Here is a 22,745-nt window from a genome sequence, read left to right as displayed (position 1 = left end):
AACCCAGCCAAGTATTCTTTATTAAGTAATGGCTGAAATCAAAGGTATCTGTCCTTTTGCTGCTTGTTATCATGACAACTGTCTTGACCTGGATTATAACACACATATTTAGGTTTACCTGATTGTCTCTAGACAGGCATGGCTGTGTAGGGAACTGCTGGTTAACTAAAGGGAAAGAAGCAAAGTCACAGGCAGACTGGCAGGATGACCTTCTTCAACCTGCTGGCACTGCTCTTCCTATTGTACCTGGGATACCATTGGCCTTCTTAGCCACAAGGACACACTGCCAGCTCACAGAGCAGTTTGTCACCTTACTCAGGCTTGGCAGCTTTCAATGCTCATTTTAACATCCTGGCTTTCTTTTAATATTACCTTTGTAGAGTAAAAAAATGACAGTAAGCTAAACAAATGCTTATTTCATAGAATGTACAGAGTCCCAATATTAGCATTTAATAGAGGTGTTAATTCCAAACAAACAACTGCTACTTAGACATGCAGAGAGAAAAGATGGAGAAATTACCCTACTCTTTCAACATACTCCGCAACCTTCCTGATATTTCAAAGTACTGATGAAAGAGCTTACTCTCAGCTTTTTCCATAAGGAAGATCTGTTCTTCATCACTGCCTTGATTTGCTTCAGTTTACTTGTCAAGATTTTTCTAGGAGCTACAGCTTTTGGCTAACTCTGTTTCAGTCTAAACCAGCTTCTCTTAAAAACAGGCAATGCATTATAGGCCATGAGAGAAAATGGATTATCTCTTTCTACAGCTTTTCTTCTGCTGCACTGATTCAATCAGTCCTGAGGAAAAGGCTCTACACTGAACCTTTCAGTTCTGAACGTATCCAAGGCCTAAAGCAAAAAGGCTTCACAGAATGAAAAAGAGCTACAGGAGGATCTCAGGGAGTATCTACGTGTATCTCCTCAGGGTCCAACAATTAGTAGGACAGACATTTCTGAACCTGCTGACTGCCAATTTTCTTTTATAACCACTCACAAATTTGAATTCAATAGCTTTTTTTGCAAGTTCATATGTAATCTTACAACATATTTTATGGCAGAGAGTTTCTAATACAAAGCTTTATGTGAGGTACTTTGATTTAAATCTTTTCTGGTATTTTACATGGATGAGGTTTGATTTTGGTATAAAAAAGAACGAATGTTGCATCTTCTTTAGAGCACTTGCTCATAGACTATCCTATCTCCTCAGTGCTTTGGTTTGGGTTTGGTTTTGGGAGGCGAGTGGTATGGGTTGGTATTTTTCTTCTTTTTAAACACAAGAGGCTACTGAGTGTTTAACATTTTCTCCTCTGCTTATCAATGTCATTAAAGAAGCAGTAATCCAGCGTCAATTAAGTGTCTGAGCAATATTAATAAGAAGGTGAAAGGATAGCAGAATACAAAGCATTTAAACACAAATGAAGATAAAACCCTTAAGAGACAATGCTATAAATCTAAGCCAAAGAATGTAGTTATTTGAATCCTTAATTAAAAATACTGCAAGGTAAATGTGTACAGATTCGTCAGACTCTAAAGCTCATAGGTGAGTAAGAGAGGTTAAACTACAACAGAAGGGTAGTTACACAAGCAATATGAACCAAAAAGAAGTCAATGTTCATGCACAACAGCACATACCACAGTCTATACTCATCAGCTTAATCACCAGTTGTGAGGGCAAAATGAACAGCATTCACTCAAGACACAAGATGAATGATTTTTTTGCTTAGACCATTTAAGTAGTCTAAAAAGGGCAATTATACTGGAACTTATATTAGATTGGTCCCCCTTACCTCTCCCATGTGTCCTTACATCATCTTTACAAGTCATTACATCAAATCACATAAACATCATCCTAAAAATCATCACACAAAAACATTCTATGATAGTATACAAATCTTTATTTTTTCATCAATTAAAAAATCAACAAAGTTCCTCCCCCAATAAACAACAATCTGGTTAATAAAGGACAAACTTGATTTTCCAAAGTTTTAGTCACTACAAATATGCAAGAGTAGAATTTTTGTACAATACAATAACAACGGCCACAGAAAGGACTGAGATTACACAGAATGTCAGCATTGAGTCAGAAGGTATCTCTCAACTGACGTAACTTAGAAGCTGTAGAGATCAACAGAACAGAGACCCATTGAGAGCCTTGATAAACTAGGTCTGAAAAAGTGAAGGTAGATAGTGTAAGGCAATATAGCACAACACAAAATGGGCCATTTGGGAAGCATGAAGTGAAAGGTGCAGATTCAACATCTGCTGCACTTTGCACAGAAAGATGTGTCAGCTTTCCAAGTGTTTATCTTGGAACCAATAAAGTATTTTGCAAATGCTCTGAGAAACAAACAAGGCATAATACATCCTTGAGAGGATACCTGTTTGTTAGTTCCAAATGTTTGCAAGGCCATGCACTCTACAGAGTACAAGAAAATACAAAAGGAAATTAAGATGACTTCAGGCAATGTAAGAAAGCTAAGTGATGTCTAAAATAAATTTTTTAAAGTAAAAAGAAGTGTTAAAATCTTTGTCTATTACATCAATTAGCATCTTACAGAAGCAGTTCAAAAAACCTTCCACAATGCAAATTTTCATATAACACTGAAGTTCAACTGTAAGTTGTTAAAATAGATTCCTTTTTTTTTTTTCCTCATGTCATGCTCCTAAATATCCACTTCAATTAAAAAAAAAATACAATGAGAAGTGATGGTTGATACTAAGAAAGCTTACTATGAAACCTTAGTATGTCCTATCCCTGAATTAAGAGTACTGGTGTTGTTTTGTTTTCAAGTGCATGTGTAGGTCATGCTACTTGTGAAAAGCTTGGAGGCGTATTCTCTTTGGATCTTGTGGATGTCTCAGGGCAATTCCATATCGGAGCAGCAGCTCAATATAAGGTGGCCAAAATGATTCATTGATTGTTATGTAAGGTTCAAATGGCGTGGTAATTAATTTGTTCATCACATTCTGGAAGACCAAAAGGATAAGATTTAGGAAATTAAGAAAACAGCTACATTTTTATCTTCTTTAACCAAATTTATACAAATAACTGTGATGTAGGCGATATAAGAAATAAAGGACTACAGAAGAAATATGAGATCTGTTCAAAGTAGAAATAAAGCAAAGGACTTCCAATTAACTTCATAACATCTTTTTAAATGTAAAAATTAGAAGCAGAATCCTCTTTTTTTCCAGAATAAATGTAGATTAAATGCAGTATCTAAATACAGAATTATTTAACGGAGTTAAAAACAAAATCAGTTTTGTCATTCTTTTCCAGTTCATGGAGATCATGTTCATGCCCTCATTATATTGTTCATGAGGAGTACTGCACACATTACAGATTAAATAATCTTACCCATCCCGTGGTGCTCTTTCTACCTATCCTAGACATTTCATCTTTCTGTTCAGAGCTTTTAAACGTTATACTTCCCCAATTTCAGTAAATACAAAATATTGTTTGTCCCTTAGTGCTAAGAACAAATTCAAAATCCTTACTACCAGATTTTATATTTTTGCATCCACTGCTACTAATAAAAGACCCAAAAAAACAACTGCTCTTCTTTCCCAGAACATTCTGAAGACTTGTTCCACTTAATGTCTTTTGTACTTCCAATTATGAGAACTTACTCCAAATGCATTATTCTAGACAAATTGTTATTTATTTTTTTCTGACATCTGACACTCTAAAATAGCCTTTATTGCTGTAACTTTAATCTCAGAAAACATTTTTCAAATTTATCAAGGACTTGAAGCTAGAATGACAAAAGAAAACAGAGATAAGGGATAGACAGAAAACAAAGATAAGGGACATTGACACTTTAGGTCAGGATGTTGAAATTCAAAATGAGTCTGAATTCTTCTAATAGTGTGTTCTTCAAAATGGAAGTTAGGTGTTACCTGAATATGCTCACATTTTCAAGAAATTAACAATATCAGAGAAATATGAAGAGCAATTTTAAAACTTTAGAGGAACTTTAAAATTCTTGTTCCATAAGGGCTGTGGCTATGCTAAATTCTAATCAGTTTTCAAGCTCTCCCTCTTTTGGCACTAACAGGTATACTGAGATATTTGAAGCATGTAAAATTATTTTGATGATGTAAGCTCAAAGCTTGGGCTTTAAACTATCTACAATGTCATAGTGATTAGATAATGCATCTTAATACCAGAAAGTTTTTATAACATCACGTTTTGCCTCAAGAAAAAAATTTTTCCCCAGGGACAACTTACATATAGAAGTCTAGTTTGATGAGGAGTAACAGAAAATTTCACTTCAAATGCTACATTTAAGACAAGAATTATGCTTTGCATTTTATGTTCATAGGTTGTACTGCAATTAAAAATTCACACTAAGCAATGCTTGTATACTTATAAAATCAATTAGAAATGCATGAATCAGATTAATTGATTACCTTGTATGAGTTAATAATCCAGTTAATGCACAAGACTATTGGTCCTTATGAGGCTACATATTTATTAATCTTTCTGTTAATGTATATTTCAGAAATATGTTTCTTGAAACAGGATAAAATAGAGCATGAAATGGACCAATTTTCTGTGTTAAACATAGTATTTGTCTCTCCAAACATGAACCACTAAGTCACATAAAACTTCTTCAAACTAAACACTGTAAAATCAAGAAATAAGAGATAGTTGTTCTCCAGCCTAAACTGAACATTATTGCCACACTTCTTGTAACAATTTGGGGTTTACTTTGACAGCAATTAAAATAGAAAACTGACCTAGATTCATAGAATGGTTTGGTTTGGAATGTAGCTTAAAGATAATCTCATTCCAAAAACCTTAAAGCCCCATCCAACCTGGCTTTGAAGACTGCCAGGGATGGGGCATCCACATCTTCTCTGGGCAACCTCTTCCAGCGCCTTAGCACCCTCACAGTAAAGAATTTCTTCTTGACAGCTAATCTAAATCTCTCTTCTTTTAATTTAGAACTATTCCCCAGTGCAAAAAGTTGCTCTCCGTCTTTTTACAAGCCCCCTTTTAGTACCAGAAGGCCGCAATGAGGTCTCCCTGCAGTCTTCTTGTAGACACAACATTCTTAATCATTCTAGATTGTCTTAACTAAATGCCACATACTGTTGTTTACATTAATAATAAACGCTTGATGATTATCATCATCATTACATCTGAATATTTAAAAATTCCTCAAATCTCTACATAGTTAAAGCATCCTACCTCTAAAATTTCCTTCAATGTTATCAGTTCTACAGCTGGCTCTGCAGAAGACTTCTGGAAAGATAACCAAATTAACAAAACCCCAAACTAGTCAGTAAAAATGTTAATTGATGAAGTAAAATAATTACACAATTATTTGACTGCATAGTACACAATAGATGAAAACTTTTACTTAGATTTAGCCCTGACAGAAATACAAGGCAGCATTTAAATCTACCAGTTCAAAATCCTACACTTCAAATGTAACATTTTTTGAATTATCAAGAGAGATTAATCTAAAGAGATCATAATGTTTTTACCTATGTTTACATTTAAATAAAACCAGGTACATCACATTTATAATGTGGTACAGAACCTTCTATGAACCAGATTTGTTAGAGAAAAAAATATTTTTCATGAGCTTTAAATAATACATGTTTATAATGTTTTAAATTATAATGTTTATAATACAAATAATACACCGCTCAAGACTTCATTTCACAGTACCTTAATTTTTTTCAAGACTTGACAGTGAATACTTACTTACTTGCTTTGATTTCAACTAAAAAATTATCAAGGTTAAGAAATAGAATAATTAAAACTTTTGGTGGAAAAAAAGGCAATGATAAAATATCACTAGAAGATTATTTGTTTTCCTTTGTAGCCAGCAAATCAGGCCGTTTGTCTACAGATTCCTTTGTCAGCAATGTCAGAGGATCTGCCTGTACTGTTGCACGGTAAACCTGATTCTTAAATTCTCCAGTTTTATTCTTTTTCCCCATGCAACTCAGTTTCAACAAAATAAAGGAGACAGTATTTCACTAGCTTTCTCAGCATTGCTGTTGAATATATCAATTTAAGTCCTAAGATATTACCAGGTGTGCAGCACCATATACAAACTCCAGTTCTGGAACAGAGGAAGATTACAAGCAAGATAGAAGAACAAGTGAAAGGCAAGTTCTGGATCCTTTTCTCCAGTCACTGTTTGTAATAGTCTGCAGAAAGTCAGAAGTTTCAGTTTCCAGGGAGAGCCTGCTCCATGGAAACTGCAAATCCTGGAGCTATGGCCCAGCAACATCTATCGATGCGTCTTTATCTTGATACTCAGCTGAGGAAATAGAATCTACATTACCTATCTGCAAAAAGTTCCTTAGAGCAAACGAAGGTACTTCACAACCTCTGCTGATATATTTCCCTGGCCAAAATTACTACTAATATAGTAAGTACTGCTGATCACTTAGTACTTATTAAGCAGGATGTTCAGCATTTCATTATTTAGCCTGAAATGAACCTTCTTAATCCTTCCAGTGAGACAGATTTGCATAAAGAATATTCCTCAGCCTTTGATTTTTCGTATTATAATCTTTGGGGGAAAAAAAAAAAAAAAGTCGATTTTTATCCTAGATTTAAAATGCAAAATAACCGTTACTACAGTCACTGCCTATATTAAAGGTGTTGGGCCATGGCACTGGAAGCCAATGTGAGCTGCTGTGATCCGGTCCTCACTCCCACTCCCAATCCTACATGCATGTTGCCAGGTGAAAGGAGGGTGGAGCCAGACCAGCAAGGCTTGAAGCAGTTCAAACTATGCTGCAGCCATGTCCTACAGACATCAATCCTATACAGAACCACTGTGAATGCAAGATGCTTCCACGAAGTGAAGCAAAATTACTGATGTGCAGAGTTAAGAGTTTGACACTGTGAGACTGTTGAACCAAGCTGATAATAGCAGTGAATAACGTGTTCTCCTGAATCAACATAGCAGCAAATTTCAACGCCAGTGATTACAATTTGTATTTCTGACACTCAATAAACGTAGGCAAAAATGGCTGGCTGTCCTGCATTCACAGTAAATTACTCAGATGCAGATTAGGGGGTACCTCTAGTTAAGCCAAGTGATCCAAGTGAGTCAAATGATATAGAAAAGCTATGAATCCACAAAGAGTGAAAAGAAAGAAGACTTGTCAGAAAACAGACTCTGTTTAAGAGGTCAGGAAATGCATAAATAAAATTTAAGCTAAGAAAAGATAAAACCTTGTGTTGAAATTAATCAAAGCAGTTTTTTTGTTTAAGTAAAGTGATTGGTGAAAGCCAACATGGCTTCATTATAGACCACCTGCACCCAACAAATTTAGTGGCCTTCTACAAGAGTTACAGTATTTGTGGAAAAGGAAGAACAACTGATGTCATCTACCTGGACTTGTGCAGTGCATTTAACACTGTCCCACATGAGGGTTTTTCTAAAATAGAGAGACTGAGAGCAAAATCTGTCATATTTACTAACATCAGGAAAGGAAGGCATCGGTATGCAGAAAAACTAAGATTCAACAAAATAAGATATTTGAATAATAATTCGAAAATTAACATCATGTCTTGACATCTCCATTTGGTATTTTTATGTGCAAAATATGTGCTTATGTGCAAAACAAAGACTTTTTTTAAAATTAAAAGATCGGGATTCATTAGCTGCAAATTACAGTCAGAAAAAGACAAGGGTGCAATTTGTTGCTTTGGTGACAGATGTGAGCTAGCAGTTTTATTTATAATATTGTTTCTTAGCAGGTTGCAAAAAAGATGAATCCAAGTGAAACAAACTATGAAAAAAAATACACAATGGGTATTACTAGGATAAGCTAGGGAATTGAAAAATACTGCCTTCCATGAAAATATAAAGGCATTTCTAGTTCAGGACAAATAAACACAAGAAAGAAACAGCTATTCTAAGGAAATTCTGGTGTAAGAATACCTGCTGATTGGTGTTAAGATACGGAAAGATTTAGACTGGAAGCTATCAGTTTCTAACCAGAGTAATGAGGTGTACTAGAAGAAAAAACACAGGAGAGACAGTAGGAAAAAAAAATATTTGTTCTAAAATGGAGCTCAATGATAAACTGAATAAATTATATTATGTGGTTACCAGGGAACTGGATTAAAGAAGTAATTTCTGCTTCTGTAATTTTAAGTGTGCTTGAAATCACAATCAAAACCTGCCTTTTTTCATAGCTTTTTTGTATCTATCATATAGTAATGGTAATTGTTTTATTTTTACTGTACACTTTGAATTTATTATGCAAAATATTCCCTGGCTGCCTATTTTCCCTGAAGTTATAAAATAATTTTTGACCCAGTTTGCCTGAACAAAATCTGATGGTTAACATTCCAAACTACTCTGTAATTATAAACACTTTTCCTTATTGTTCCAAAAACATTGTTAGACAATTAATATTTGCTTTGCCAAGGAAAATAAGAATCTACTTGCCCAGTCAAGTTAAAAAAAAAAAAAAAAGAAAAAATCAATTTGGACTGAACTCCACACCATTTCCAAATTTGGTATAGCTTGTAGTTGCTATGTATTGCTATGCATCTCATTGGGTAAAGGATATATGCATTAAGAAAAGAAATATCCACCTGGAAACAGCATTAAATAATATAAAACAACCTGAAAAATATAAATTAAAGCTAGAGGATCAGCTGTAAAAAACTACGCTTATTTCAAAATACAACTGCAGGTTTGATGCTAGTGACTTTAAACAGATATTGCATCTAACTAAATATAAACTGAACATTTCAAATATAATAGGTAAAGAAAAGTCTTACCTTTTTTTTATAATTTTCACCTTTCCCCGGATGGGGATAATGTTCATCCAGAAATCCACCCAAAGCATTCAAGAGCTCTTTCTTAAAGGTCCTTAATTTCCGTATTTCACTTTTCAGGTTACTGAATTCTCTAAGTTCCAAAAACCCAGTAAAAACAGCAATGGAACAAGGGATCAAATCAAGTAACTAAAAAGTCCTTCATAAGTAAAAAAACCCCTTATTATCTATGGTTAGAAATTCAACATCTTTAACCACAGGATATAGCAGCATTACTTTAATGTTTCAAATATGGATTACTGAGCAATTATGTGGTCTATTAACCAAAGCAAGGAATACATTTTTAGATTTTGCTTGCTCATTTGCTCCTCTTGATATTTAAATTCTTCAATTTATAGCTCAAAAATGTAGAAATACCTTTTTGTAGAAGGTTGTTCAACTTGGGTATTTTTGTCTTCTTCAGTTTCATTTACAGTATCTAGCATCCGTTTCTGTTCCTCATACCACTGCTGTTCTCTTTGAAAAGTAGAAAATGGCACAACAGATAAATAGTTTCCCTGGGCAGTCAAAAAAAAGAAGAAAGCTTACAGAATTCTAGAGTCCAAATTATTATATTACCTTTTCAGATCTTCTTCCAGTTTTTTATTCTTTGACCGAACTGCTGACAGCAACATTTCAAGCTCATTTTTTGTCTTCTGCAACTATAAAAGAAGAGAAATTAAACTACTGTTTGCAGGTAGCCCAAGCTGTAGTATTTGTTCTATGTAAGGCTACGTCTGTAAATCTGATAAAGAGGGACAAAATCATCTGCAATTCCTCAATAAACATTAAAATCCAGTTTAAAATGCGGGAGCTATTCAAAATGTCACCATAACCAGTTGCTCATTAGTGTTTTCTTGAACCTCACAGAGCTTAACAAAATGCTTAATTTTAGCTGAAGCAAATTGTGGAGCACACACATGAACTGCTCAACTGACAAATGACTGAGGAGAAAATGTCTACAGCACCAGGGCTCTATTGTCTAAATTATTGCAGCTGCTGGCAAGAATGAATCCATGCTACTTGCACCACATAAAATGTATAGAAAATGGAAGATGCATCAAAGAAAGACTAACTGCATCCAGTAATTAAATGATTCTCAGTGCTATGGATATGTCAGGGACAGGAAACTTGGAGAAATAAAACTACTGTACTCAGAAGCTATAGGCATTGTTGAATGTAGGGAACAGTGGACTCTCAATGGGCTGGGTCTTTCATTACAGAATCACAGAATGGGTAAGGCCGTGTTGAGGAATACCTTCAGTGCAGGTAGCTCAAGGTGCAGCTGCAGTGGGAGCTGCAGATTGAGCCCCAGGCAAGAGGCCATGAACTGCCAACTCTTTGCAGAACAAGGGCCCAGGGACATGTGGCTCTGCCAGGTGAGGGGACACTGAGACATGGCAGGAGCTGTTGATGCCTGGACTTGCCTTGTTTGCACTGTGAGAGTATAAAAAGCATTTTGTCTTTGAGGGTATAAAATCTCTTTGCTCTGGGTCTCTCCTCAGAGGCACCTAGCTCAAGCTGTTATTCTGTTACTATGCCATGATTAAATTATTTTAAGGATCAGGATGTGTGAGCCTAAGTGAAGAAGGAAACCTAGGGTTGAGCTGGTAAGGAAACCTGATCTGTCCATGTGAGTGTGAGATGTCTAGCTACCAATGGGCTTAGTGACTGACACCATGGCTCCTGCATTGTTGGATAGAGAAGTGTCCCTAACCACTGTGAGGGACCACAGTGGGTCATGTGGTCCAGTCTTCCTACTCAGGCAGGGATCATCCAAGAGCACAGGGCACAGGTTGCATCCAGGCAATTCTTGACAGACTCCAGTGAGGGAGACTCCACAACCTCTCTGGGTGATCTGTTCCAGTGCACAGTAAAGAAGCTCTTCCTTGTGTTCTTGTCCATCCCATTGCTTGCCATCACTGAGAAGAGCTGGCTCCATTCTCTTCAGATGCTTGTATAAATTGATGAGGTCCCCTGTTAAAGCACTATGGTCTTCTACAAAATAATGTTTCTTACATAAGCCTATGATTTGGATGCATTTTTTCTGCTTCCATACAAAATAGGAGCACTTGAGAATTTAGCTCAAAGAAATATGAATTCTGAAAATATGCTACAGAAACAAATACGCTCCATACATACAAGATCTGAAAAAAACTGTAATCCTCAAATATCAGAGCAACATACCATAGCTATACAGGCAAATCAAAGTGTGTAACCTAATAACTTTTTGATAGTGACTCTTAACAGCAGTAGGGTTTGCCACTGTGAGTGATACCAGAAGGCATTACACACAGGAATATTCTCAAGTCATATAGCATTCTTATATCCCATCAATATAGTGTAATGTTATCAGGAAGCATTCTTGATTTGCTCTTCCTTCCAACGGAGGAACTCAACAAACTATTTGCAAATTATTGCCACAGAACTCAATGTCTAAGATAACTGATTCTTCTGTATAACACATAATATGGCATAACTTTCTATTAAATATGAAATGCAATATATTATAATTTTCGGTTAAAAAAACACACACAAATATCTTAAAGGCAGGTGTCAGAGGATTGGGTCAGACTCTTTTCAGTGATGCCAAGTGATAGGACAAGGGGCAACAGGGACAAACTCAAATACAGAAGTTCCATTTGAAAATTAGGAAAAAAACTGCTTTACTGGAAGGTGACAGAGCACTGGAACAGGCTGCCCAGAGAAGCTGTGGAGTGTCCTTGTTCGAAGATATTCAAAAGCCACCTCGACACAATCCTGTGAGGCACTTAGCGACAGGGTTTAGTGGTGGATTTGGATGGTTGGACTCCATCATCTTAGAGGTCTTTTCCAATCAAACTATCCTATGATTCTATCTCCAGAGATCCCTTCTAACTCCAGCCGTTCTGTTATAAATTCCACTTAGCAATTAAAATTCAGTCACAGATCATCTTGAAAACACAATTCTGAGTGGATCTTCTTGCCCAAGCATTTGTGTAATGTTAACTGAAAGTAATCTTGAAAAGTACAGTGTGTAGGCTTCAGCCCTAAAAGTGGATCCTTTTGCATGATGTTAAAGATGATGGCTAAATCTTTGCAAGTCATGGTCATCAGGCTCCTTGGCACAAGATTTATCTCCTGGTGGCATCTAGCACAATGGGACTCCAATCCTAAGTGAGGCCTTGGAGCATAAATGCAGCAGGGATGTTGACTACCACATCATTTTTGTTTCATGTAGGTAAGTTCGTTGAGCTACTGTGATTAGGTGGTGTGTACAGAGGCAAAATACTGTTTACTGTGCCTTACTCACTGACTTGTGCAGTAAGTCAGTTTAAAACCTCACTCGTTACAACCAGGAAATTTTACTAGTTATACTACAGGGAAAAAAAGCATTAGAACAACATAAACGGCTGAAGGAAAATACACAGCATTTTAGCAGTAGTCCACTCTGGGAACAGTGACTGGAAAATGCAGCAATTGCATATACTGTTTTTCTTTTTTTCCCAACAGAATTTTATTGTCTCTAACGAACAAAAAGCCTTACCTCTTCTTTTCCTAATTCTAACAGTACATCTGGATTGGTAGAAATTACTGAAAAATAAAATGAATTGGTTATTTTTTGCATTAGATGATAAAGATTTATTGATACTAAAAAGCAGCCTGGCTAGAAAGAAATTTTTGTACCTTCTAAAAAACAGTTTGGCTGTCAGCAGCATTTTAACCACATGCCGTGGTGTCCTGCTGGGCTAACCTACTGTCACTATTCAGCAAGTTAAAATTAGATTAAAAAAATGCAGTGTTTGTGTGTCATTTTTCATACCTGAACGAGCTCCAAGTACATTGGTGTAGGTGCATAATGAATAAAACCCACATTTCTATACACTTCAAGACACCTGAACCTGCCTTTTTCAGCAGAAGGCATTCAATCAACGTTACCAATGTGGGCAATCAAATTCTTCCAGTCTTCCAATTCCTTGTTAAACAGCCACCCAAATGCTTATCACAATGATAGAACCTAATTTTTAATAACTCCAGAAGTATGTCACCATCCTTACTGTTCACAAGAACAGCTGTATGTAGGGAGATGAATGGCCCAGTAAGGCCAATATCCTAACTCAAACACTGAGCAAAAGAAATACCTAAGCAAAAGCAAAATACAATTCAACATGGAAATGTTTCCCCAGAATGCTTCTAGAAAATGCAGTGATTTATGACTCATGCATTTTCAAAATAAAAACTGAATTTTGTTTTTTTACATCATTCAACAAACTCCAGTCAATCCTCAGATCCATGTCAACTTGCAGCTTCTGCATAAATATATGACTTTTCAATATATACTCAACTATTTCAATATATTAACTGGAGAAATTAAAGCTATTCTAACAGATTAAAATCTTTATAAGAGATTTTTTTGGTGCAAGTTTGGGCTTGAAATCTCTAATCTTACAAATAATTATTTAAATAAAAAATTCCTTTAACAAAAAGGAAACCCTTAACCCTCTCATGACAGCATGAAACATTTCCTAAATACACACAGTCAGTTTAATAATTTCAGAAAAGTACTTTCATTGGAAATGTTATAGTACTTTCCTCAAACAATTTTAAGAAGCTTTAGATTAGTAGTTTTAAAAACACTGTTCTGAGATTAAAATCAGAAAAACTACTGAGTTAAAAATGCATTAAATTAAATGCTTCAATAAAATTCCTTTTACTTGAAGAATTACTGTTTCTAAATCTTGACACACAATTTGAGTACTGTGCTCCCAATTAAGCTTAAGACCTGTGGGAGATAGTAGTCTGTGCTTTATTAGAGTGAGATTTCTTTATTTACTTGAATATCCTACCTACACATGATAAAATTTATTGGTGCAATTTTATTCACATTCACTGGCACATTTGTATAATTCATGTATTGAAAAAAAACCCAAATAATTCTTCCCTCGGCCACTTCCTGCTGACATGATCTTTATAAGCCTTCCCTTACCAATTACTATCAATTTTTAAAACTGCCTCATAACACTTTTTTATTTCTAGATACCTAATCCTGAGTTCATGCTTGCCGTTCAGTGTTTATATTGTGTGAGTATCACAATAGAAGGCCCTGTCTTCCTTCACTACATTATGGAACAATGTAGATCTAAAACACTGGGACAACCCACTCCTGCCAGCTGCTGCTGTAAATTCACGGTTGCTCAATAAATCTTTTTCAGTTGTAGAATCACTACACTTGCAAAAATCAAACATCAGACAGAATTGCCTAGTGATACAAAGTACAACTACTAAGAAAAATACTACCAGATGCTAGGAATGTAAAAGCAACTACTATGCACATGTTTATACAGAAACTCATATTAAAATAAAACAAAAAGGTATTTGGCAGAATACTGCTATTTTGCAAAGAAAAACAGAAATTATGTGGATCACAACTGTTTGAAATGGTTTAAAATATGGTTGCTTTCACTTCCTGATTTTACAAAGGTAAAAGTGAAATGTTATTTTTATAACCCAAATAAAAAAAACTTTAAAGAAAGTTTTAATTCAGCTGATTTAGCAGATCTAGAGCTATATAAATACCAAAAATTGAGAAAGAAAAAGAGACTAAATGCTTTACAAAAATAAAATTTGCATCATGAATTCAAGTCTGTTTGCCAATATTGTGCTCAAAAAAATGTAGAACTGCCAAGTTATAACCTCTGAAAATAAGGTTTAAAATTGAAATGCTGACAGGTCCTCATTTACAGGAAATGAACTGGCCACTACTAAAAGCAAAAACCAAAGTAACAAGACAGCCTGACATTCATGGTCTATTAGTAAATTGTATTAAATCAGTATTTCTGCTATTTCTATTTAGATAAAATCAGACAATGTTTTCAATTAAGTAATTCCTCCTTCAAAACAAATAGTAGGTAGAAAGAAGCCAAGACAGAGAAGTAAGCAAAACGAACTCCTCATTTTCATACAAGCACCAGAACTATTTAAATTCTTATCAGCAACTTTTTTTCTTCCACTGGAAAGGGTGCCAAAAAAGGCAGAGATTTGGCTGTAAAATATTAATTATAAATAGATGATTTCTTTATTACAAAACTAAGATTTCTAAAAAGAAATATTATCATCTGGGAAGAAGTAAGAATGATTGAACAAAGCAAGTCCGCAAGCCAAAAAAATAGTCCAAGGGTATTTTTAAGCCAATAGCTTGAAGTTTAATATACATATTTTAGTACAGAAATCTAACTGCCTCAGGTATTTACCCAGATAAAAATAAGTTATTTAAATTAATTTGCTTTAAGCCAGCAGCTTATTCATGAACAGCAGCCAGGAACCAGTATGTTCCAAATTCATTCAATGATATGCCTTTGGTCTACATACCTCAGAAGCACTGGAGGCTGACAGTTCTTGGAATGAGGCTTACAACACTGAACTATGAATTCATTCTAACAGAGCAACAGTATCTATTTATAAGAAAGAAAAAATATTTTTCCCAGCTTCTCTTATTTTTTTATGAGATGCAGCAAGTACATAGACTTTGAAAAAAGTTGGAAAACTGCCTCTAATGTTGATCTGAAAAGGCATTTCCATTTGGCTAAATGACAAAACATTGGAAATCACCACATGTCCATAACACGTTCCTATAATTTTGCAAATACTACAAAACCAAGCCTCTACTGGCATAAAAATATTCAAATGAGTCAACATAATAATTTAAAGATTAACTAGAAGTTTTGCTGGATTGACAGGTGCTAACAGGTCCTTGACAGGAGACATAACCATAAGGACTACCAGAATACTAATGCTACTGTAGTGTGAACTGTTTTAGGAATCTCCATATGGGACATCTGAAAACAAAGATTACTTTACTCACACTTAGGTCCTGAGTGCTTTTATTTTCAGTGTCTGGCCACATCAGCCTTGCAAGAGAGTGAAATCTGTCAGCAATGGTGCTCATGTACAAAGAGAATTTTGAAGAACTGAGGAATTTATACCTCTTGACTGATAATGCCTAATAGACATAAGAACTACCACTAGTCTCAGTGGATGTATGCCTAATGTATCAGCTTCTTAAAAGACAAAATGAAGACAGTATTATTTGCCAACGTATTTCTGTTCTAAAAAATACATACAAATAAAAGATAGAGAAAAAAACAATCACAGAAAATCACAGAAAAGAATATGAAGGCGGGTAGGAGGATAATGAACTTTTCTTATTTGGCTAGAAGATCTGCTAATAGCTGTTTTTCCGTTGAACTGGCTGATGAATATTGGTATGAATCACACACTTACTTGTCCAGAATCACAGGATTAAGTTATAGTGGAATTCACTTTTAATTTCAAGACAACTTTGAACTGAAGTGCAAAAATTATGAGGAAATACATGCTAAATTTTTAAGCAGCATTAAATTTATTTTAATTTTTAAGCAATTATGGAATGAAAATACAATCAGCAGACATTCAGTATACTCACGGCCTAGAAGAAAGAAACTTTGCAGAAGTTTATATACGAATTCTTTACAAGAAAAGATTACTTACTTTCAGGATTTTTCACTTGCCACTGACGACACTCTACTGTTAAAGCTTTCCACTGCAGCATTAACAAGGAAAGCTGTGTAACAAGAAGAAAAGCACCTCTTGAAGTGTGTTGAGTTGCACTGGCATAAAATCAGGTATAACAGGATAGAAATTGCGTTATTAAGTTGATACAGGAGAAAACAAAAGAGCATCTATTATTATCTAATAGAACCTAGTCCCTTCAAAATATTTTACAGTCACTCACAGGGATCAAGAAACGTTTCTATTATTTTTTCAAAAAGGGAAAATGAAAAGGAGTCAGAGTTGGCAGAGTTCTGAAGGTCCTTCAGATGAAGGCTCATATAGGTGAAGAAATGCTTTCTGATGTCACCTCTGAACCTCCCTTCATATATTTCTGAACCATTCCCACACATAATACCACCGGGTATCAGGGAGAAGACATCAGCATCCCCCATTCCATTTCCCTGAGGAAACTGCAGAGAGGAATCAGGGCACACCTCAGTTCCTAGAAGCCCAAAGTCCTCAGCAGTTCCTCACTGGACATGCCTTCCAGCCCTCCCACCAGTTTTGTTGCCCTCCTCTGGATGCACTCAAGGACCTTCACAACTTTCTTAAAATTGTGGGGTGCAGAACTGCACTGAGCACTGCAGGTGAAGTTGCACAGCACTGAATACAGGCAATAATTGCCCTCTCCTGTGGCAGGCAGTGCCATGCTCAAGGCTCCCAGGATACCGTTTGTGCTCCAGGCTGCCAGGGCACACTGTGGGCTCAACCTGAGCTGCTGTCAACCAGCACCCTCAGATCCCTTCCTGCAGGGCTGCCCAGCAGCCACTCCTTTCCTGCGTTTTTTGGTGTTATTAAACGTCATGCCACTGAAGATTGTCCAATGTTCTAAGCTAGCCAGATCCCTCTGCAAGGCCTCTGGTCCCTCCAGAGTGTCACCAGCACCATCCCGTCTGGAGTCATCAGCCAGCTTGCTCATGGTGCATTCCAATCCTTCATCCAAATCACTGATAAACACATGGAACAGAGCTGGCCCCCGAGCTGCACCCCAAGGAACACCACTGGTGGCTGGTCACCAGCCAGATGTGGCCCCAGCCGCTGCACCCTGTGAGCTCTGCCCTTCAGCCAGGTCTTCACCCAGCACACTGTGAACCTGCTCATCCCACAGCTGCACACATGTCCAGAAGGATGCTGTGAAGGACAGCATAACAATGACATTTTACAAGAAGAAATTACATACGCACTGATTAGGAAAAGGTCCAAATAGGTATTGAAGTTACACCTTCTCCTCCCATTTTGCTGCCTACGTTAATCATTTATGGGTTGCATTTTTCAAAGTACTAACAGAAAATCTGTCCTTATCTTGATCCATGAGGCTTCAGTTATATTTCCTCTCCCCTGTCCAGATGAGGAGGGAGTGATGAACAGCTAAGCTGGCAGATAGGATCAAACCCACAACAGATGCACCTGAAGGAACTGGAAGGTGAAGTGGTAAAGCCACTATCCGTCATATTTGAAAAGTCATGGCACTCTGGTGAAGATCCCACTGACTATAAAAGGAGACATACAACCCACATTATTAAGAAGAGAAAAATAAAGATCTGGAAACTACAGATTGGTTAGTCTCACCTCTGTCCAGCATGACCATGGAGCAGACCCTCCTTGAAATTACACTAAGGCATGTGGAAAATTAAGAAGCAACTGTTGTTAAGCAATATAATTTTAAGGGCAAATCATGCCTGACAAATTTGGTGGCCTCCTATAACAGAATTACAGCATTGGTGCATAAGGGAAGAGTTAGTGATGTCATCTATTTGGGAGTTGTGCAAAGCATTTGACGCTGTTTGGAACAACATCCTTGTCACTTAACTGGAGACACAGATTTGACAGACAGACCATTCAGTGAGTAAGGAATTGGCTGGATGGTCACACTCAGAGGTGCAGTCAACAGTTCACCATCCAGGTGGAGATCAGTGATGGTGGGCATTCCTTAGGCCTTGTTTCTGAGACAGGCACTGTGTAACGCCTTTGTCAGGGACGTGGACAGTGGGATGAAGGACACCCTCAGCAAGTTCACTGACAGAACCAGGCTGTGTGGGGCAGTTGACACATGCAGGGAAGGGATGGCATCCAGAGGGACCTGGGCAGGCTTGAGAGCTGCACTAGTATGAAACTTATGAAATCAATAAGACCAAGCACAAGGTCCTACCCCTGGCTCAGGGCAACCCCCAGTATCAATATAGGCTGACTGAGAGCAGCCCTGCCAAGAAAGACCTGGGGATCCTGGTGGATGAAAAGCTGGACACATGCACTTTCAGTCCAGAACACCTCTCCTATAAAGACAGGTGGGGGGAGTTGAGGTTGCTCAGCCTGGAGAAGGCTCCAGGGAAACCTTCCAGTGACTGAATGGGGCCAAAAAGAAAGAAGACAGGCTGTTTACAAGTGCATGTAGTGATAGGAAAAAGGAAAATGGCCTTAAGATGAAAGAGAGTAGGTTTAGATTAGATATTAGGAAGAAATTCTTTATTGTGTAAGCACAGAGACACTGGAACAGGTTGCCCAGAGAAGTTCCAGATGCCCTGTCTGCAGAAAGGTTTCAGGCCAGGCTGGATGGGGCTTTGAGCAATCTGATCCTAGTGGATGCCATCCCTGCCTATGTCTGGGTTAGAACTACATGATGTTTAAGGTCCTTTCTAACCCAGGCCACTCTATGATTCTACAGTCTTAACAGAAAATAAAGCATTTTAAAAAACCCACTGTCTTACCTTAGTATCTGATCGTGGCAGTGTCTCTGTTCCTAGAAGCATTAACTTGCTCTGACACTTGGTAGAAAAGTAAAGAAATAAAGCACAAAGAAAGTTTGTTTACTCTTCTTTTTTGTAAGAACAAAACACCATTCTTAGAAATTTAAACATAACTTTTTTTAATATAGAAATAAAAGAATTTCAACTTGGATCCTTCCACATCCCTTATACCCTAGCCCAGAAGAGCAAATTAAGAAATGTTTGGAAATCATAGCACAGTAAAACAGAACTTAACTAACTCTGAAGGGGAAAAGTAGCAGCTAAAAAAAGATGTATCCTTTGAGTAAAAGGCAAGTTATGAGGGAAAAGTTCATATGGTGAAAGGCATTGAACAGATGAAGAACATGAGAAACTGGGAAGAGAATCATGGACAAGGCTGAACAGGGAAACTGCTGAGAAGTCAACACACATTCAGCTACTTTTTGGCTCTCTAAACAGAGCAATCATATCATAATACATATTTTTAGTTTTAAGTCATTTCGTATGTATACTGTACAGTTCAGGAGTGGTCAGATTTTTGCGAGCATACTACATCAGCTCTCATGACTGCAATGGGGTGTATATGCAGTGTGAAATTCAGGCCAGCACAAATATCCAAGGCATAAACAGGAGACACCTACTAAACTCTCTTTTTTTCTGTCGCCAATTTAACCTGCCCCATAACAAGGCAGGATGTATTCTACTAAGCAGTAGAATCACTAAGCAGTACTTTGGAAACCTTGCTGTTAACATCCAGATACAAAAACATTTTATAGGATTTCCTCCACAAAAACTCTTCAATGATGACACACAATCATTGGAACATTACATGTAACCATATAGTCTAGGAGCTAATTAAATGGCTATTAGTTTAAATCTTTTGCAGAAACATGAGTGCATCCAGGATGCAAAATCCAAATAATAAAAATTCTACTGTGTTCATCAACTTCCAAAAATAACACATCACTTCTTGTATTATTTTGGGCATGGTGGAAATGAGATAAAAGATATCAAGTATTTTCAGTTAAATTCAAAATAGGAAACATTCAGATTTCTCTTCTAATTTGAAAATTTCAAAGAAAGTTCAGGTCCTCCAATGTGGTGCCAAACAAAAGTTCAGAAACTGAGACACAGAATTCCCTGCCACTTGTTACATGCAAAATTGCCTGAATACTCAACAAAAAATAAATCTCATTAGTCTTTTTAAATCAACCAGTGTAAAATTATTGTATTGTCAGTTGTCTGTATTTTGTTTTACTTTAAGCTTGGAAATACTTTTACTTCAATTTCTGGTATTTTAATACCAGAATGCGAGCAAATAGCACATAAGTAGAATAAAAAATTGAGCGAAGCAATTAAGACTGAAAATATAATTTAGAACATGACTTTTCATCAGATTCAGCAGAATCTTAAAGGAAGAACAGTATTCCCTAAGAACTGACAGAAGTTTATATTTTCTGAGAATCCTGTAAATAAAAATAAACAGCCCTAAACTGTTATTTGTTAGCATATCATACTATTTATCAAGAGAAGAAATTTTAATCATGACAATGTAACTGTCAGTTTGCATAAGCCTAGGGAAACCTCACAGTCCGCCTCTGCCTCTCTCTCCTGTTACTCTCTCTCTCCTCTAAGATCCAAAGGACCTGTGAAATGGAATCCCATCTTTTGTGAGGCGAAAGACAGAAGGGTGTCTGTATTCTGGTACTACTGCAACACAAGTAAATTGTTAAATTTTCCATAATTCTAACATATACTCCCACACTAACTAAATCATAACATCAGCACATTGACGCTACAAGGCATTCTTCACCCCTGCCAGCAATTCTATGTTTGACCTCTCTAAAGATCTTATTTCCTTTTTCTGTTTGTGATTTTTGTTTGTTTGTTTGGATTCTTTGGTTGGTTCGTTGATTTGGTTTTATTGAAATGGTTTTTTTGCTGGGGTGGGGCAAACATGTAGTGAATAAAATAATACTGAAAAAGCTTTATAATAAACCTAGTCTCTCATTTATATTTGCATACCTCTTCCATCTGCTTCCAAAGACTTTCACATTCATTCAAGAGTTCTTCCTTGGCATCTACAGGACCAGCTGTATTAGTGATTTCTGACAAACATTCAGCCTATTAACAAGCAAATAGACCAGTTATCATTTAGATCTACAAAAACTGACCACTAAATCATACCTGCCACTTCAGATCAACTATGTAACAGAATAAGCTCCCTTACTCCAAAGCTTCTAGCTAGCTCCTCTATAGTTCTAGAAAGCACCCAGCCATTAAGCAAAATCAGCTAACTATATAACTAAGTTAAATTAGAAGACACTAATCATTTACTTTTAAAATTGAATGACAAAGTCCTAATTTTTCATAACTGATTTGATTATCTGCAATGGCTTCTTTATTTTCCAACAACTTTAATACAGAAAAAAATAAGAGAATCTCACATCTACAAAACCACACTTTACCTCCATATATCTGCAAAGTTTTTAAGCAGTTACTTCTGCTCTGTCAATAAATGTGCTAATCTATTTCTCCTTCATTTGAGTTCAGAATATTTTTGATTAACAAATCAATATGAGAAAAACAAACAAAAGCACCTGAAAGATACACAGAAAACCAAGGAAAGAGGGCACGTGGACAGCCAAAAGAAAAATCAACCCAAGTTAAATTAAAAACTTGAGAAACTGTCGGGTCAGAAAGAAATACATAAAAATTCATAAATTTAATTCTAGCTTTCTCACTTAAGAGATATCCGGATGACATCAGCGATTAACAGCGGAAAAATAAGACGGGCCAAATTTTTTTTTCCAGGGAAAACAACCAACAGGTTAGATGCAGGAAGCATTTAAAAATACCTTAGTGCATTGCTAAGCCCATCAAACACATAGAGATTAAACAGAATCATTAAAAATTGATAATGATCTAAAGAAGAATTACACTTCTCTACCTTCTTAATGAAGCACAAATTACTAACTCAATCGAGTATCTCCAGTGAGGGAGATGAGGGAGACTCCACAGCCTCTCTGGGCAATCTGTTCCAGTGCATGGTCACCTGCACAACTATAAAGTTCTTCCTCATGTCCAGGTGGAACTTCCTGGGCATCAGTGTCTGGCCATTATCTCTTGTCCTACTGCTCGGAATCACCGAGAAGAGCCTGAACCCATTCTCTTGGCACTGTCCCTCCATAAACTTCCACATATTTGGAGGGCGAAATGCATCACGTGACCAAGTACAAATCGACCAGTAGCGGGAAAACGGTTAAGGAGGGGAGGGGAAACTCACAACTTTGTGCAAGAGATGCGAAGGCACCTTAGGAAGCAAAATATCGGCAGGGTACAAACAACATCGCAAAAGCGGTGAGAGAGGGAGCCCCCGCGCCCCCGACGAGAACCCCTGCAGCACAACGGCGGGAGGACGTGAGGCGGGATATGCCCGCTCACAGGCGAGGAATGAACGTCGCCCCTTCCCAGCCAGGAAGCCAGCGCTCTCCCTGCCAAGCAGCACCTCCCTGCCCCAAAGTGTTGGAGCGCCGGGATTCCCCCCGAACCGCCCGGCATGCTCCCACCGCTCCTCCCGCCCGTTACTACCATGTTCGCTTCGCGCCGTCCGTTGCTCCGCCCCTACGTCATTCGCAGAGCG

The 22,745-nt window shown here is 37.0% G+C and overlaps 1 protein-coding gene across 1 annotated transcript; it reads right to left on the bottom strand.

Moving 5' to 3' along the window:
- Nucleotides 1-1,878: 1,878 nt before the first annotated feature.
- CENPK (centromere protein K) lies at nt 1,879-22,740 on the bottom strand. The gene is made up of 10 exons (XM_014881412.2): nt 22,694-22,740; nt 21,128-21,226; nt 19,085-19,141; nt 16,317-16,389; nt 12,337-12,383; nt 9,390-9,472; nt 9,189-9,287; nt 8,775-8,904; nt 5,199-5,252; nt 1,879-2,968 (listed from the first exon to the last, which is right to left on the bottom strand). Exons 1-10 carry the CDS (start codon nt 22,694-22,696, stop codon nt 2,810-2,812), a joined length of 804 nt encoding a protein of 267 aa, XP_014736898.1. The 5' UTR covers nt 22,697-22,740; the 3' UTR covers nt 1,879-2,809.
- Between the last annotated feature and the right edge of the window lie 5 nt (nt 22,741-22,745).

Source organism: Sturnus vulgaris, chromosome Z, assembly GCF_052056855.1.
Source record: "Sturnus vulgaris isolate bStuVul1 chromosome Z, bStuVul1.hap1, whole genome shotgun sequence".
Lineage (NCBI taxonomy): Eukaryota > Metazoa > Chordata > Aves > Passeriformes > Sturnidae > Sturnus > Sturnus vulgaris.
Note: the sequence above shows the minus strand (reverse complement) of the source record. Positions and strands in the feature narration are given on the sequence as shown.